The following is a 19737-nucleotide window of genomic DNA, read 5'->3' on the forward strand; positions in this document are numbered from 1 at the left end:
CATAAAAATCCAGATTTCTGGCTTTTCTTAAAAAAAGTACAAGATCTGGCAACACTTGGCAACAACGGAGCAGAGATAGGTAGGCATGGGCTCTCCAGTACCCGAGAGTCCTCACTCAAGGAGCCTGGCCCCTGTAGGCATCTGCGTTGTAAGCCCCTGTCTTAGGACAAAGGTAGAGTCGTCAAGGTTTCAGAATCCTACCCTAAGAAGGGAAACACGGGGGAAAGCTGAACACTCTGAGATTTGCTTTCCTAGAAATAAAACAGCAAAAAGCCAACAGAATTGTCTGTCTCTGCATCACTTGACACTGATCAGCCAGTTGACTCAGTTAAGCCTCTGTGCTGCTCATAAGCACTTGTGAGAACAGCTTGCTGGTGCAGTCGGAGAGGAAAACCTTCTCAGGCTCCAAGCATATGGTCCGTTTGGAAGACAGCAACTCAGCACAGCTCTCAGCAGGCCACTGCATCCCTCCTCAGGATCACTGGAAGCATCTGGTACAGAAAAAGGACCACAGCAGCTGGGGCTCGGTCAGCAGCACAGAAGCGTGCTGGTCCTCATGGGCTCACCCCGGCCTCACATGGCTTTCCACAGCCTCCCCCAGCTCGGCCTTCTCTCCTGGCTCCCGGCGCCCCGGGGGACACCTCCCAGGGGCACGTGCCACCAGCAACGGCCGAAACACGATGTGACCAAACTGATGCCATTCATCTCCTCCTGCGGTGGATGCTTTCCATTTTCCACCCAGGTCCCTCCCATCCCCCCTCCCGGTTCTGTGTGTCCCCCCAGCTTCTGCGTGATTTGCAGTCATCTTTGGCTATTGGAGCTGCTTCACCTGGATGTGCCCCAGACCTGGAAGTGTGTGGGGAAGCTCACGGCCAACAGCTCCTGGATGCAGGGGTGTGAGAACCAGATCCCCAGCCTCAGGGTGGACTCACTGCTCCCCAGAGGACCAGCCACCCTTGCTGGCTACCTCCCCTTCCCTGCCCCACGACCCTGATCCTGATTCCTCCTGGGAGCACTTCCTTAATAATCACTTGCATGTGAAGCCTCCTCTGGGGTCTGCGCCTGGGAAAACCCCACCCAGACACATCCCTTCCCCTCCCCACCCCTGTCCCCTCCAGTTACCCCTCCCAGGCCCTGGGAGTCCAAAGCTCACTTAGACTTCGATTCTCCCTCTTCCTCCATGCTGTCTTTCTAGCTACACATTAAATCCAATATTTCCTCCTATGGGACACATACCCTCACCTTCTCACTACAACCGACTTTAGCTACCCATCACCTCCCACCATGACAGGTGCCATGTTTTCTCAGCTTCCGTTTTCTTCCCCTCTTAGGCTTTTGGAAACTCAGCACTTCCAGTGGTTTTTCCTCTAAAACAAAACAAAAATATTGCAGTGGTTCCCCACTGACTTCAGGATAAAGTTCAAACTCCTTAGCCCAGCCATCAGAGGCCTCGTGACCCAGGCCCTCACCCTTCTCATGCCTTTTCTCCCCGTTTCCCTCTGGGCCTCACGCTCCAGTCACCCCACATCATCCGTGGTCTGCTTTTCCAGGCTCCAGGCTCCCCTGGGCTGGTCCCCCTGCCTGGGAGGCCCTTCCCACCCCTGGTGCCCCTGTTCAAATCTACCCATCAGTCCAGACCCAGAGCACGTGAGAGTCACAGAGCCTCCTTTTCTGAAGCCCCCATTAACACATTCCAGGTGAGAGACAAAAACCAAGACCCATAGATGAAGCTGGGCATTCACATAATTTGCATACAGACTTTACAGCTTCCTAGCAGATAAGTTTCCTGAGAGCTGGGAGCTCTTTAAGTGATCTTTGCTCATTTACCTTAGAAAAATCTAACTGAAAGGGCGGAAACGTTTACCACTTAAAACGGTGCTAGTTATTCTAGTCTCAGGCAGATGTGTTCCAGAATGGATGTGAGACAGCGGCGGGCGGGGCGGGGGGAGGGGGGAGATCCTCTTCTCTCTATCTTAGTTCCCACAGACGCCTCTCTGGATGCAAGCATCTCACCACCACAGGTGTGATTCCAATGAACACTCACACTAAACCCAAACCGACTTATTCCCCACGGGGCTCATTGTTGGAAACACCAATCTGATCTAGTCCTGAAGGAAAGCCTGCATCATAGGGTAGAGAGATGCTACAGGATTACATTTCACGGGCAATTAAAGAGATTTTCAAGGGCAGCTTTGATTATACGCGTTTTTCACCCTCCACCAGGGTTTCAGAATCCCACCCCCTGCATTAGCTGCAGGTCCTCTGTGTGCCCCATTCCCTGACCCTAAGCCAGAAGGCACCTGATGAATGTCGACAGAGGGCACAAATGTCCTGGTTCCCTGTTCCATATAAGGCATTATTCCAGAGGACCTGGACCCAAATGGCTTCAACCCATTAGTGATGAAAAAACACATCAATGACACCCTGAACTAGCTCTGTGTGTGAACAACGACAGTTTGTAACAGCTGAAAAATAGAGCAGCACAATGCATTTCTGTACTTACGTCTACAACCATAAAGCGACCTAGAATTAAACCCACACTCATGAAACATCAGAGTGACATTTTAATAACTGACTTCTCTTAGCCATCAAGTTTTAAGATCTTTGGCAACTCGTTCTAAGGAAAACTGTCCGAAGAAAATGAAGCACAACTTAAATGTACTTAGAAATCAGGGTGAATGCAACTACATTGTTTGTTGCAAATCACTCTGTGTTCCTAAGAAAGACCTGAGAGAAGGAAGTACAATCGCCCTTTTACTTACCAAATATCTCATATTCGGCTATTCATTCTTGAGTCAGTTTTCAAAGCCACTGACTGACTCAACTGAACACACTTAGGATCAAGAAAAACTGACTCAGATGTGTGGTTTGGCCTGCCATCTTAAAATGGAATGGCAGTTATCAAAATTTTCAGAAGAAAGGATTGGGCAATTTTTCATGGATTGAAGTGAAATTTATCAAACTGGCAGAGGCCTCAGAGGAACATTACTGCACTGTGCTTTGGGAATAACTGATGATACAGTTAGACTGTCCATGATGCTCTCAAATTACTCAAAATTCACTAGAAAACATTTCATTGTGAGACTTGAATAAACTCTTCTCACTTCAGACATATTACTCCTACGCCTAGCCGAAAGAAATGTTTCCTCCTGAAACGTTTCCCTAGTTTTTCTTTCCAGCAGGAGGTGACTTCTCCTTTTTCCAAACTCCCATGGCGTGAGGGATGTCTTATTTTCTCAGGTAAACTGCAGGTACCTGGAAGGCAGGTTCCACGGGCAGTTGAATCTTGCACCTGCACCCTCTCCCTTCCCACCAAGTAGAGTCCCTAGCACGATATCTTACGAAGAGCACAAGCTTAATGTCTGCAAATGACTCAATGAGTCAGTGAGTGAATGCAAGCTTGTATGGTTCTGGGTTTTTTTTTTCTGCTCTTACTGCAGACCCCAAAGGCTAATTATTTGCTACAAACTTCACGTTCACCTTTCAAACACATTAAGGTTGATATCCAAGTTTCAAGTAGTCATTCCATGATGATTATTGCTAATGAACTTGATTTAAACTGATAGTAATCTAAACAGTTTATGTACAGGTCTTTCAATATTGTCTACTTGGACAATATTAACCAAGGCATTTACCTTCTCTTTGAGAGCTAATCATTTCATTTATCACCATCTATAGCTGTCAGAACTTTGGCAGACTTGGTGAAAAATACCATCAACTGCTCATATTAAAAATTAATCACACAAGATTTCCTTTGTTTCATTTTTTACTACTTAAACCCTACTGGACTTCCCTGGTGGTGCAGTGGTTAAGAATTCACCTGCCAATGCAGGGGACATGGGTTCAAGCCCTGGTCCAGGAAGATCCCACATGCCGTGGAGCAACTAAGCCTGTGCGCCACAACTACTGAGCCTGCGCTCTAGAGCCCACGATCCACAACTCCTGAAGCCCGGGTGCGTAGAGCCGGTGCTCAGCAACAAAGAGAAGCCACTGCAATGGGAAGCCCGTGCACCACAACGAAGAGTAGTCCCCGCTCGCTGCAACTAGAGAACGCCTGCGTGTGGCAACGAAGACCCAACGCAGCCAAAAATAAATTAAAAGACCAGGTAGTGAGCTTCTAAAGGCTGCCTATGAACATTAGATTAAAATCAATACTTAAAAAAAAAACAAACACACAACTCCCTACTGATACAGAAAATGTTCTGCTGGGTTTTGTTTGTTTATTTTTCATAGCATGGGGTCTTTTCCTCATGATGCAAAAACATACAGTTATTGCATTTGCTAGGGGAGAAAATGCCTGAACTTTAAAATTGTATAATGCAATACTAAACAGAAGTGAGGGAAATTCTGTTGGTCATTTTTGTCAGGAGAATGGCAAATTACCATTCTCATTACCATACTTGGCAAATTACCAAGCTTTTGCAACTTCCTTTAAAAGGGTGGGGGCCAGTTTCAAAGGTCTGGCACCAAGTTATCCAAGCAATTCTTCCTCGGTATCTGCTTATTAAGGAGCTGGAATGTTCATTAAAGTCATCCAGGCAGTGGTCCAGACACTCTGGATAGAGTGAACTCAAACTCAAGGACAATGTCATCTTCCCTTTCTTGAAAACCCTCCATGCTTCCTTCTTCTTTTTTTTTTTTTTTTTTTTTGCGGTACGCGGGCCTCTCACTGTTGTGGCCTCTCCCGTCGCGGAGCACAGGCTCTAGAGCGCAGGCTCAGTGGCCATGGCTCACGGGCCCAGCCACTCCGCGGCATGTGGGATCTTCCCGGACCGGGGCTCGAACCCGTGTCCCCTGCTTCGGCAGGTGGACTCTCAACCACTGTGCCACCAGGGAAGCCCCTCTACTCTCTTTTTAAAATATAGCACATGTTGTCATTTCTCCCACGATAACTGGCCAAAAGATAGATCTGATTTCCTTTGCCAGGCTTTCAATTTTTATTTTTACAAGAGCAGCAGAAACATAATGTGCTTTCTATCCCACCTTCATTGTTTTTATTTATTTATTTATTTATTCATTCATTCATTTATTTTTATTGTATAGTTGGTTTACAATGTTGTATTAGTTTCAGGTGTACAGCAAAGTGATTCAGATTTATATACATACATATATATATATATATATATATATATTCTCTTACAGATTCTTTTCCCTTATAGGTTATTACCAAATATTTAGTTCCCTGTGCTATACGGTAAGTAGGTCCTTGTTGGTTATCCATTTTATACTGATATATAGTAGTATGTATATGTTAATCCCAAGGTCCTAGTTTATCCCTCTGCGCCCCTTCATCATTTTTTTAAAAAGCATTTAAAATTAATATTGCTCTTTTCGAAAAACCAATCTCTACCTCTCTTTTCCTAATTAGACCCAATAAAAATATAAGAGTAAGCATTCTTGGGAAAGCCATATTGAAAAACATCATCCAAGCCTTGAAAATCAAAATCAAGACCAAATCAATTACAGGACTTGATTCAAGTGAATTTTGTTTTTCCTCCCAAGTGATTGACAGAAAGTATGATGGGTTCAAAATATTCAAGTATTTCTGGAGTTTGGGGGAAGATATGAAGTTTGTATACAGCCTCTAACCAAAATTAGTGTGTCTTCCAGCCATGCTTTGCAGATTAATAGTAGTATACTTTCACTAGCTGCTCTCTTCTGGGAGTACAGCTCCTCAAGGAGACAGTTTTCTAGCTGAGTGTAATGCAGTAAATTGAAGGAGGAAAGGATGTAACGTGGATTCTCTACTTATGCCGTCTGGTGTGGACAGTTGCAAGACGCTACGAAACTCTAGTTGTCTAATGTTTGGCCTTACCTGTCAGAGGGCAGAGGCCCTGGGAACAGATGCAAACTCCACACACACACATCCACAAACCCTATTCCTTTCCCCTCCCTTCTTCATTCAACACACATGGGGCACCTCATGATGCTAAGGTAACCGCCCACCCTCAGAGGCCTTACCTGTCGGCTTTCTTGAGCAGGATGGCCCTGAAGATGTTCTCGAGGGGCGTCTTCTCCCGCTCATGGGTTGGCTGCACGAAGGGGTGCAGGGCCACCAGCGAGAAGCCCTGCTGGTACAGCTCCAGCAGCTGGGCGGGCAGGTCACGGAGGGAGGTCAGCCTCACGGCCGAGGCCCGTGGGAGCTCGGCTGGGAGTGGAGAGAGGGGAGGCTCATCAGAGACCCACCCAGACCGGCCACCCCACGCATCCACATCCCTCTCCCCTCCGCTCAGCAGAAAATCTCCAGGTCGCCTCTCAGTCACATGAGTCTATTCCCATCTTAACTACTGTCTTCAAGGGGACCTACAAAACTGCTGGTTAATTTCCAACTCCTCCGTAAGTACTGGTGACTGGATGGCTTAAAATTAGAGCCAGGGCTTCCCTGGTGGCGCAGTGGTTGAAAGTCCGCCTGCCGATGCAGAGGACTCGGGTTCGTGCCCCAGTCCGGGAAGATCCCACATGCCGCGGAGCGGCTGGGCCCGTGAGCCATGGCCACTGAGCCTGCGCGTCCGGAGCCTGTGCTCCGCAACGGGAGAGGCCACAACAGTGAGAGGCCCGCGTACCGCAAAAAAAAAAAAAAAAAAAAAAATTAGAGCCAGTTTCTCAGAGATCACACTGGAAAAGGCACTTCCAGCCCCTCAGAAAATAAAAAAGAAAGAAATGAAGAGGGAGGATCACAAGACGATGACAACTGCACACAAACGTAAAACTGCCGGGTGGCAAAAAGCAGCAGCAAAACAAAGTCCAAAGACAGACTGGAACAACATTTCTGTGCCACTTAAGACAAAAGGGTAATTTCCTTAACAGGCAAAAAGCAGAAGCAAGAACAAAAACAAGCAAAATGGGCAGAATATATGAACAGGCAATTTCCTGAAAAGCATAAAAGGGTAATCAATACTTGAAAGGACACTCAAATTAACTCAAGATTAGAACTATGCAAAACAAAACAAATGTTTTCTCCCTATTGAATTATTTTAAAATTGGGGTTTAAAAAAACCTTTTTGAGAAGGGCAGACAAGATATCAGAAGTCAACAGATTCAAGTGACAAGTCTTCCAGGCCAATCCCCCGCCCCTCAGGCTCTTTCCCTAGAGGCAACCAGTACTATCCATTTTCTTTTGTATATATGTTAATAATCGCTGAATCTGTGCACAAATAAGTTTATATATCTATCTCACTTTTTTTACACAAATGGTAGGATAATGTTACAACCCAGCTTTTTATCCATTTTTATCAATTAACAGTATCCTCTTCTTGGAGATCATTCCATGGCAGTACACAGAGCTCTTCCTCATTCTTTTTAGAGCTGCACAAGTGTTCCACTGTGTGAGGTACCACAGATTATCCAAACTTTTGCTTTCATAAGTAATACTGCAATGAAAAACATCACGCCTACATGATTTCACATGCATTCATGTACGGTATAGCTAAAAAAGTTAATTCCTAGGTGTGGAATTGCTGGGCTCAAGATAAATGCATTGTAATTTCTTTAGAGACTGCCAAATCTCCTCCACAGTGCAGTAAGGGCTTTCCTTTATCAGTGAGGTACAAAGGTTATTTCTTTTCCCATGCCCTGGATAATCTCACAACAAAAAATATGATCCCTGTGAGGTGGTAATTTATACTTCTCATTACGTAATTTGTACTTTTTCTTATTAAACATCTCATGTTTAAATGCTATTTATGTTGCCTTTTCTGTTAACTGTTAAAAATCTTTGCCTAGTTTCCTACCGGGTTATTGGTTCTTTTGTCTATTGATTTGTAGGAGCTCTTTATATATTAGGAAATTCATTTCTTATTTGTAATAACAGTTGCAAATATCTTTCCCAAATTATTGTCTTTTGACTTTGCATGACACGGGTTTTGCCATGAAGAATTTTTTTTAATAAAGTTGAATTTATCAATCTTGCCTTCAATGGCTTCTGAGTTTTATGTCATAGCAGAGAGACCCAGAATATAAAACAATTCTCTTGTGATTTCCTGTAGTAATATTTCAGTTTTTGCATGTAAATCTTTGCTCCATTTGGAATTTATGCAATATGAATTCAACTTTTCCCACCCACCCCCAGTTTATCCATTTTTCCGCATTGATTTGAGATGTCACCTTTATCATATATTATATTCTTAAGTATATTTAAGTCTATGACTATGATCTATTAAACTATTCTAACAATTTTAGTTTCATATTATGTTTTAAAATCTGGTCAGGTTATTTCCTGAATCTTCCTATCTTCCTGTTTATTTTCTGAATCTTTCTGTTTCTTCTCAATTATTTGTTTTTCCAAATGGTCTTTAAAATCAGGTCATCAAATTGTCCCTCAAAAAAAAAAACCTTGTTGATACTTTTATCGGATCATGTTCAAATTACAGCTGGTGAGAGAGAATGGATTTTTTTCTTTTTAACCATTTTTTAAATTGAAGTATAGTTAATTTAGGATGTTGTGTTAGTTTTAGGTGTACAGCAAAGTGATTCAGTTATACATATCTATATATGTCTGTTTTTCTTCAGATTCTTTTCCATTATAGGTTATTACAAGATATTGAATATAGTTCCCTGTGCTGTACAGTAGGTCCTTGTTGGTTACCTATTTTATATATAGTAGTATGGATATGTTAATCCCAAACTCCTCATTTATTGCTCCCCCTCACACTATTTGATTATATTTTTAATCCACAGGAATTGGAAATTGAAGCCAAACAATATTTTACAGAAAGTTAACAACATCAACCTCCCGAGAATGGATATTTTCATCACGCTGCAAGTTTCCATCCAAGAACATTGCATGATTTTTGTTTATTCAAGACTCTTTAGGGGTCCCTTGGGTGCATATTAAAATTTTCTTCACATAGATACTGCACACTTGTGAAGTTTATTCCTAGTTATTTTATATTTTATTGCTATTTGAATTGTTTTTTTTCTCCTTTTACTTCTGTGATCTCCATTGTGGGCAAGAATGTTGGAGAAACAGTCATGCTCATGGCGGCTGACAGTGGTGAACCTTTCTGGAGGGCCGTGTGGCATTTTCCCTCAATCCTAAAAGTGCATTTGCACTTTGTCCAGCAACCTCGCCACTGAGTTCTATGCCTGTGGCTGGACTCCTAAATGTTTCTCAAGATATATGGGCAAAGTTATTCACTACAGGGTCATCACAACAGCAAAAACCTAGAACCAAGGAGTTCTTCATTGGAGGGCTAGCTCAACATTGGGACACCCCAATGATGAATCCTCTGAACCATTAATATGTGTTACATGAGGATGAAAATGTGCCCAAGACCCATGACTAAGTTAAGAGACAAGGTGTCTAACAGTGTTTATCGTAGGATACTTTAGTATAAAAAAATTCGAAGGATAGATAGACATGAATAAATTTTTTTTCTGGAAGAAATAACAAAAACATCAATATTGGAGAGACTGGAGTAGAGAGGTGAGGATGAGAAGGTAGTTTTTGCTTTATTTTGTACTTTCAATACTATTACCGTCAATACAGCAATCATTTGGGTAGAGGGTTCATGAGACATTTTAATTTTCTTCTTTACATGTGAAAAATATTTTGAATTTTAATGTATTTTTAAAAACACTGTGTTACTTTAAAACAAACTTAACAAAATCTAGGGGTACTTAAGAATGCTCTTAACATCAGCCACTGTAGCCCTCACTTCCATACATCAGGCAAGAAATTTACAAGGAAGAAAAATCTACAGCAATGATTCATTCTAAAGCAAGTGTCCAGCATCCTGGAGAAATCACCATGAATAACAGTGACAGAGATAAGGCTGGTCAGGAAAGCTAGAGAGCATGCAATCTCTGCCTTGAAGAGTACGTTCTACATATGCTGCCAGATAGAAAAAAATCTTGAAGGTAAGTCTGGAGAGATCGCTGAGCCCGTCCACACTCCTAGGCACAGCAACCCGGTGGGCCAGAGGGGCAGCCTCTCCAAGCCTGCCCCACCGTCCAGAAGCAGAGGCAACACCCAAAATCCTTGGAAATGGAGACCCTTGGGCGCCACCCCAGACCTACTGAATCGGAATCAGAGCCATCTATGGCTTCACAAGCCCTCGAGGAGATAAGAGGCTGAGAACTACCTTCTAGAGGGTTTCCTCTAGAGGATCTAAGGCCACACACCCACCTGTGACCTGCACCCCAACTCCACACAGCCGGGACCCTGGCCGTCCCTGCCGTGGCAGCCCCAGGCCCACTGCGGGGGTCTGCACAGGCTTCTCCCCCAGTCTGTGTGCACCCCCAGGCCCAAGGCGGCACAGAGACTAGGGAGAGGCGAGTGGGGAGACACTGCTGCGGGGGCAACATTTAAGGAGCATCAAAAACTCAGTAACCAGTACGAATCAACATTAAATGAAATATGTTAAAAAGTGAACATGAATGCCGAAAGTCCATAATGAACAAACTATCAAAAATTTTACTAAGGACAGCATCTGTATGATTGATTTTTCTTTTGCCTCGAGCTTGGCACAGCCCTGTTACTGATCTCCTCTTTTTTTTTTTTTTTTTTTTTTTTTTGCGGTATGCGGGCCTTTCACTGTTGTGGCCTCTCCAGTTGCAGAGCACAGTCATCCAGACGCGCAGGCTCAGTGGCCATGGCTCATGGGCCCAGCCGCTCCGTGGCATGTGGGATCTTCCCGGACCGGGGCACGAACCCGCGTCCCCTGCGTCGGCAGGCGGACTCCCAACCACTGCGCCACCAGGGAAGCGCTGATCTCCTCTTTTTAAAAGACGTTGCCTCACTTGCCTCACCCCAGTGCCGGCCCATCCCAACATCTCTTGCCCTCTTGTCCGGGGCCCTGCGAATGACAGGAGTGGGCCTGTATGTAGGCTGCTCCAGGGGAACCAGGGGCAGGTCTCCTGCGCTGTCAGGAGATGACGAAGCAACAGAAGTATGTGTGTCACAGACGCTGTTGTTTTATTTAAAAAACTGCATGAACTTTTGATAGGAGTGTAAGCCCTTCTGGAGGGTAATTTTATAATATCCATCAGACCTAAAAATACCACGCGGCACAAAGATCCCCTCTTCTTTGATAAAACTGTACATTAAGAGCATCTGTGACCTCAAAGTCAGTCTCTACGGGTCGGTATTTTGTAAATGTTTCTAGTATTTCAGACTCTTTCTGCTACGGTAAAATAAACCTGTGCCAAGATTTTGATAATCTGTATGTTTCTTTCCTCTTATGCATGATCCTATAACTTAAAAAATGAATAAAAGCAATTGACGTGTTTAGAAGACTTGGGATTCTAGGATCAGCTCTGTGCTCCTCCCTGGCATCGATCCTGGGCCTGTGAACGGTCAGTTTCCGCGTATAAAACGGAGATGACAACGTGGGCCTGTCTTCCATCAGAGAGTGGTTGTGAGGATCACACGGGATCCTTACAAGTGTAAGGAGGCGTGCGTAATCGATGAAGCTCCGAACAGCGGAGTTCAGTGGTGCTGGGAGTGGCGGACAGACTGGTCCGCTGCAGCCATTGATGACAATTCGGTGCTGGGACATTAAACCCTCCCCAACCCCGTCCACAGCCCTTCACCTCCACGCTCCAAATCAGTGCACTAAAAATATTAATCAACCACTTTATAGCTAAATGCTTCCTGAATGAAACAGAATACCTTTAAAATTTTTATCTTGAAATCTAAAGATGTATCTCCTGTCAAAACTCAGCAATTTTATAGCTTTAATTTTTAGTATGCTTGCTATCGAAGTTGAGCTTCATTGGTTAAAAAACAAATAAAAATGAATCTCAACTATCCTATAATAAAAAAAAACAAAACAGCGCCAACTGTAAACACGATTAAAGGCCTAATTTCACGTTTCTTTTTGAACCTTAACATTAAAAAGAAACCCTGGTTCTTGCAAAGCGACCAATCCCCCAGTATTACTACTAGGAACACAAACAAGGGAATGACTTATCTGTTTGGATGAACATACCAATCGTGGGCTCTTGGTCTATTTCTCACCCCACCCATCAGAATGACCTCTCCACTATTTTTGTTTTGTAATATTTGCCTGATTTCGTTTACAAATTACATAAGCTTGGGCAAGTCACATAATTCCCACCCCATCTCTTGGGTCCCTCATTTTTAAAATGAAGACCCTGGACAGGCAATTCCAAAAGGAGCTTCCAATTTTCAAATGCAATGACGTTATCATTTTCCATTTGGAGACTAAGGTACAAGTCTCTAACTACAAAGTGACTTTGGAAGAGAATACAATAAATGTTTCCAACGTGAACTGAAAGAGTCCTCCCAAACCAGAGCCAAAGTGAGAAAAAGGCACAACCACATGTTCGGGTGGGTAGAGAGATGGAAACGGAGGCAGGAAAAGAATCTGCTGGTGGTGCAGCAGGATAAAAGTCACCGCTGAAGATGAGGGCACGGATGGGGCTGTCTTGGCCAGTGTCACCCTCCAGTCTGAGGAAGTGTCACCATTAGGGCCCAACACCCATTTGAAGGTCACACTTTTCTCTCCACTTTCTAAACTGCTTGTTCCATACACTTGGTTAACAGCAATCGGTCTGCAAGCCGGGGGTCCAGGCTGGACATCCCCGTGCTCCCACCCGGGGAGCTGTCGTCCTCCCATACGGGCACTCATGCTGCTGCTGTGCAAAGCCCAGTTCTCCAGCCTGGCAGGGGCTGGGTCTCATCCTATGACCTGTAGCAGGTCTGGGACAGATCCCAAGGCCAGGAACTGGGGCCCCAGGGCCCAGATGGATAAAGTAAGCAAGAGACAGAGCCAGGGGATGAGCAGTGAACACGGAGGGCCCACCTCCCCAAAGGGGTGGCATCTTGTCCTTCTAGCCTGGTTACTGCCAATGGGCACGTGGGTGCCCTGGTTACTGCCAATGGGCACCATTGGTGCCAGAACGTCTAATTCTTACCTTCAAGAAGTCAGAAATCTTGATCCTCATAGAAACTCTCCTGATCTTTAGATTTGGCAAGTAAGTCCTATTTTATTTTCAACCCCATGTGGCCCAAAGCCAAGACCTGGTAGGTCACAGTGTCTGGCTGGGGCATTTGATAAACGTGGGAGGATGGATGCCCCACACCCTTCCCATCCCTGATGGTGGCACTGCCAAGGGATGGTGTGAGTGCCAGTCTGGCAATGACCAGCTTACCAGTGTGCTCATTCCCACATCATCACGACTTATCCAAGGCTTCAAGGACATGTCCGCAGGTATCTGACACACGCCTCTATTTCCTTTCTACTTTCTGTCTCTATGAATTTGACTACTGGAGGTACCTCATACCAGGGAAATCATGTATTTGTCCTTTTGTGACTGGTTTATTTCACTTAGCATAATGTCTTCAGCGTTCATCGATGTTGCAGCATGTGTCAGGATTTCTTTCTTTTTTAAGGCTGAATAATATTGCATTGTATCTATATATCATATTCTTTTAAAACTGAAGTCAGTTGATTTACAATGTTGTGTTAGTTTCAGGTGTACAGCAAAGTGATGCAGTTATACATACATACATATATGTATATTCTTTTTCAGATTCTTTTCCCTTATAGGTTATTACAAAATATTAAGTATAGTTCCCTGTGCCATACAGTAGGTCCTTGTTGGTTATCTATTTTATAGATAGTAGTGTGTATATGTTAATCCCAAATCCCTCCCTCTTCTATACTAATGTAGACATGAACAAAGAGGTTAGAACCACATAACTATATTTCAAGTCCCTTGGAAATCTTTTTTCCCTCATTCAATTACCAATAAGAGGCTTTTTAAAAAATCAAAACACAGAAAGTGGGCTTCCCTGGTGGCTCAGTGGTTGGGAGTCCACCTGCCGATGCAGGGGACACGGGTTCGTGCCCCAGTCCGGGAGGATCCCACATGCGGCGGAGCAGCTGGGCCCGTGAGCCATGGCCGCTGGGCCTGCACGTCCGGAGCCTGTGCTCCACAGCGGGAGAGGCCACGACAGTGAGAGGCCCGCATACCGCAAAAGAAAAAACAAAAACACAGAAAGTACTGCTAGAAAGGTATTTTGGGTAACATGAGAGTCCAAAGGTTTTGTTTTGCAATAAGTGGGGTTTTTTTTCTTTCAGAAAATAACTCCATATAAATAAATAAACCATTATTCCAGGAGTTTAAAAAGAAAGGAAGGAAAACAGGGGAAAAAGCATAATCCACAAAACCACATATTTCTTAACACTCCTGGGATAAAGGAGATTGTGTTTTTGCTATGACTATGTTTGTTTAGCAGAAACATTCTGCAGCCCTGTTTATTCCCTGGAAACGAAGCCCTTCAGACATCTGCAGAAGAGCCAAAGCAATGTTTCTGCTACTTCAAACTTCATTATAGGGAAAGTACCAGCTTCCAACACAAGAAAGAAAGCACTGTGCACGATGACCTCACATCTCACTCAAGTCTCTACAGCAGGCAACACACGCTGACCCTCAACAGTTCCTATGATTTTGCCCAGCACATTTGTGACTTTAACCTAATTATTCAAAGTCCAACTTTGCTTTTCTAATTACAACCACTAATGGATCTGTCAATACCAGGGAGCCCAACAGGACAGAGAGACACTATCTCCCCCGGGTCACTTCCTTCTCAGGTGAAGCTGATAATGACACTGTTCAACCAAATCTTTTTTTCTCTAATTTCCTTGAAGGCCACCATTTCTGTAACAACAATCTGGCTGGACTTTGCAGTAGATCCAATTTAGCAAAAAGCTAAAAGCAATCACTTTTCGATGTGGGGTTTTTCACTGTATAAGTAAAAAATAGGAATTCAATTTTTTTTTTTTTTTTTGGCCACGCCACACGGCATACGGGATCTTAGTTCCCTGATCAGGGATCGAACCTGCGGCCCCTGAAGTGGAAATGCGGAGTCTTAACCATTAGGCCGCCAGGGAAGTCTCAGGAATTCGATTTTTTAAATAAGGTTTGCAGCCCATGTCTTCGGTGTTATTTCTAAATCTGTGGCATAAAACTTTCATTTTAGGATTTTCAAATTCAGACTTCCGTCATCTTGTTATCAAATAAACCCATGTTTCTGAAACTTAAAAAAAAACACACATCCAGACTCAGGAGACCGCACCATTAAAACACTATTCTTTCATATTTTGTTAATTGGAGTGAAATTCACCTAACAAAAAAATCAGTCATTTAAAAGTGAACTATTGGGCTTCCCTGGTGGCACAGTGGTTGAGAGTCCGCCTGCTGATGCAGGGGACGCGGGTTCGTGCCCCGGTCCGGGAGGATCCCACATGCCGCGAAGCGGCTGGGCCCGTGAGCCATGGCTGCTGAGCCTGCGCGTCCGGAGCCTGTGCTCCGCAACGGGAGAGGCCACAACAGTGAGAGGCCCGCGTACCGCAAAAAAAAAAAAAAGTGAACTATTCAGTGGCATTTAATATATTTGCAATGTTATACAACCATCACCTCTGTCTAGTTCTAAAATGAGGAAACTGCATATTCATTAAGCAGTTATTCCCCATTCCTCTCTCCCCCAGCCCCTGGCAACCACCAATCTGCTTTCATAAAACACAATTCTTAACACCTTAACTAATTCATGGATAAACTCAAGAGGGAAATCTCAGTAGAAGTAAAAGCACTTTTTGAAGCTTCCATAAACCTAGGCTCCTACAGGTCAATCAGGCAGTAATTGACAAAGCAACAGATGCTCATCAAATGAGTTCCTAAGATGCAGGCCACTGGTCCACAGATGCTTGTTAAACATCAGACTATCAGACTCTGTGACAAAAAGGGGGGTTGTAAAGGGGAGCAGAGAGTCAAGTTGTTATTGGTTTGCTTGTCATTCCAAAGAGTCACACACAGTCATTGAATTACACACACACACAATATTGTACTATAAAAAATTCAATGTCTAGGTGTTTGTAAGGAGAGGGCCTGAATAATCCCTGTTGACGATACCCATTGATCAAACTCCGAAGATGGCATGATTGCTCATCCCGCCTCACCGGTCCATTTTGTCAGAGAAGACACAGGCTAAGATTCATCAGGAAAGCTTTTCAAGAAACACCAGGCACCGCGCTGCTTAGCTCTCACAGTGGGAGTATTCCGATATTAAAAGCAACCAGCTAGAAACTGAACCCAGAGTATTAATAAAATATTTCACACACTTAAAAGTACTTTTTATAGAGAAGAGACGACATGAAGGATTACCAAGTCTTCAGAATTTCTAACCAAACTCATCCACACCAGATCCAAGAAGAGCTTAGCATGAGTCAGAAGGGAAGCTAGTTATCAGTATTTTATGCCATTTTCCTAACTGAGCACGATAGCACCATAGCTGACACTCCTGAAGTTCTCTTTTGATTTTGAGAATACAATAAACTGATTGCATCAAAGACCAGCCACTAATGACTATGTACAAACAATATGGAAATGAAACTATTTAGAATGTAAATGAGACCCTATACGGATTTCCATGATAAAGTCTCAAGGCTCTGCATAAAAGTAATCAGCACTGAAAATCTTCAGTGCTGGAAATGTGGCTAGTCCAAACTGCATGTGTCATACGTGTAAAATATACATGAGATTTCAAAGACTTAGCACGAAAACAGGAATGTAAAATACCTAAGTAAAGAAGTTATTTTATATTGGTAACACACTGAAATGACAACATTTGGGATAGTTGAGGATTAAATAAAATATACTAAAATGAATTTCTACCTGTTTTAAATGTGGCTACAGGAAAATTTAAACTCACATATGGGGCTCACATATATTTCCACTGGACAGCACTGCTCTTACGATTACTTACCAATCACTTGTTGTAACATTTATCACTGTTTTTAATTATACAAATTATTCATTTAATTTTTTTTTCTGTCCTTCCCAATAAACAAGTTCTGCCAGGCCAGAGCCCAGGCCAGGTTTATTCACCAACAAGCTGGCCAACCCAGAGTGCCTGGAGAAACCTCATTAACAATCATCGTTAAATGAAGCAATTCTCCATTGATTGGTACAGCCACAGGACACGACCGCACCAGTACTTTTTCCATCAAAGAAAGGCCAATGCAAACTGCCCCCTGCAGTTACTCAGGGTCGGGGTGGGGGGGGTAGTTAACTCTGAGGTCCCCGCTCTGGGCTCCAAAGTAAATTAGCCACCATACCAAGATGAAAGAAACCATAAATAGTCCTAGAAAACCATCACCCAGTGATGAACTTTTTTTCTTAACCATGGTAAAATAAACATAAAAATGTACCATTTTAACCATAGTTAAGTGTACAATTCAATGGCCTGAAGTACATTTACACTGTTGTGCAACCACCGCCACCAGGCACCTCCAGAAAACCTTCTTTTAGCCAACAGTGTCACCTGCACTTGCCACCCAACCCTTCACCTCAGCCACCCAAGGAGAAAGGACACCTCACCTCCATCCTTCCTTCCTCTCTCCCCTCTGGTATGAGCAGGAGATACAAGAGCAGCAAGGAGAAAAAAAAAAGCTGCTATGAGTCATAATAATTCCCAAATGTCAAAATCTGCCACTGGAAAAAAATCAAATTTGATATGACAAGAGAAGCGAAGGAAGAATGTAAAAAATTTCACTTTGCAGAGGCAGCCAAATGACAGCACAAAGATTATGCATCTTAACCCCAAACAGCACAAAATGGAAAAAAAAAAAAAGGAATTTCCCCAAAAGTCTGGTGCCCCAATGGCATAAGTGCACTTCAGTTTGGCATTTACACAGGACACAAGAGAATATTACTACTTCTTTTTATCCTGAGTCATTATCATAAGGGTCTCCACTCTATAACAGAGTTTTACATTGGTATGTCAATAAAGTCTTTACTTAGGAAAGTATTTTTTATTTCAGAATATAATACGATAAAATAATACACTATGGAAACTGTTGGAAAGCATAAAAATTCACCATGCACAAGACTAGTTTTAAGTGCTTGTGACAGAATAAACCCCACTCTCTCCAGGCTTAGTACAACTTCTACCCACAAAGGAAGCCCACTCGTAGGTTCAAAGGCACGATCCCCAGACACACCAGCAAATGCACATCAGTGGATTCTCCTTTCCTTGCTGGAGTGGAGACACACCACGTATTCTGTGGCACAGTCAATAAACCATTCACGAACTTACCAAAAGTTCCATATATGCAAATGCGTGTTAATAAATAAAATTCTTATGTGTATGACATCACCAAAGATTCAACAGAACTCAAATGAGGACAGGACCAGCCAGGTCTCATGCTCTAAAAAAGGCTTCAAGCACCTGCATTTTCAGCTTTGCGTGAACAATTACTACGTTCATGCGCAAACTCCCAAATTGGTGCATGGAAATAGAAAATCGTATGCACGGGCTCTGCTAAATAATTTGCATGCAAAATTGTCATCAGCACTCTCCAGTTTATTTTTTGCCATATAAGATATGGGGGTCTGTGACGCCTCGGGAGACTGATTTTAAGAGACATTTTGGTTCCCACTATTAAAAGGGGGGCCCCTGATGGTGTCTGGGGTCTATGCATGAATATAAGTCCCTCCCAGGTGCCTTCTCATGTAGTTCAGTGGAAGAGCGGAAAAGCTTGAGAATGAGATTAAGTAGAATAATGGGCAACAGATATTCTTCAGAATAATAAAACAGAGAGGAAACATGGTAAAAAAAACACAATAATTTGTATTGACACCCAGAAAAATGCCATCTATCAATGACAGTTGGTACAAGAAGGGAAAGATGGATATTACCCAGGCAGTTAAAAGGACTGCCCTGATTTGGCCAGCGATACGTACTGAAATGGACCACCCGGAAGCTTCGCCTTGGAGATTGCCAGTGAGGATCTGATAGGGATCTATGTGCTCATAAGGCATCTCAAGTTTTCTCTGACAGTTCCTCCCTCCCTTGTTCTTTCCTCTCTTGCACTTGAAATGCAGTTAGTGTGAACTGAGATACGCTGGAAGTGTGAAAAACACACAAGATTTCAAAGACTCCGTAGAAAGAAAAGAATGTGAAATATCTCAGAGTGGTTTACTGATCACATGTTGAAATGATAGTATTCTGAATATACTGGGTTACATAAAATATATCGATAAAATTAATTTACCTATTTGAATTTTTTTAATGTGGCTACTAGAATATTTTAAATTAGATTCATGCCTCACGTTATATTTCTATTGGACAAGGTCTGTTCTAGAACCTCTTGTTTTAAATTTATTTACTTACTTAAATTTTTTATTTTAAGCTAATTTCAGTCCAAAAAACATGATCCCTTCTCTAATTTTATTTTAAATTAGATCTATGGTTCACATTATATTTCAACTGGATAGGCTTGATCTAGAAACTTTTATTTTAAATTAATTAATTATTTTATTTATTTATTTATTTTAAACTTATTTCAGTCCAAAAAAACACGATCCCTGCTCTACTTTTATTAAACTGCCATTTTAACTCCTTACTAAGCATCCGTTAGCCACAGCCATCAGTAAGGTCACTTCTCTTCCCAAAATAAACCTGTTAACACCAAGGAATGGGGCAAAGCTGCCAGAATATTTACAGTGTGGGATCAGTGAGTCACCTGCCTTCAAGCACATTAAATCTTTTCTTCTTACTCATTGTCACTACTCCAAATTGGAGAAAAAAATGCAAAACTTCCTACAGTCTTCGCGTTCGATGTTTTGGTCCCTGAGCCCTTGAATATTTGCTCTTGGAGACTTCCTAGTATCACAATCACACCAGCTCCTAAAGTGTTCACTGCTCTGGAGCAAGTGGGTTTGCAGCCTTTTTCTGTCCCTACTCCATCAGCAGCTCCAAACACCCTC

General features: G+C 43.0%; 1 protein-coding gene across 2 annotated transcripts in view; it reads right to left on the reverse strand.

The window, feature by feature from the left end:
• Positions 1-19737, reverse strand: part of RFTN1 (raftlin, lipid raft linker 1) — a 205277-nt gene that overhangs the window by 120582 nt on the left and 64958 nt on the right. For both annotated transcript variants that reach the window (XM_060011523.1, XM_060011522.1), the window contains exon 3: positions 5962-6148. In XM_060011523.1, coding sequence (XP_059867506.1) covers positions 5962-6148 — 187 coding nt within the window. The remainder of the gene's footprint in view (positions 1-5961; positions 6149-19737) is intronic.

This window comes from Delphinus delphis, chromosome 4, assembly GCF_949987515.2.
Source record: "Delphinus delphis chromosome 4, mDelDel1.2, whole genome shotgun sequence".
Lineage (NCBI taxonomy): Eukaryota > Metazoa > Chordata > Mammalia > Artiodactyla > Delphinidae > Delphinus > Delphinus delphis.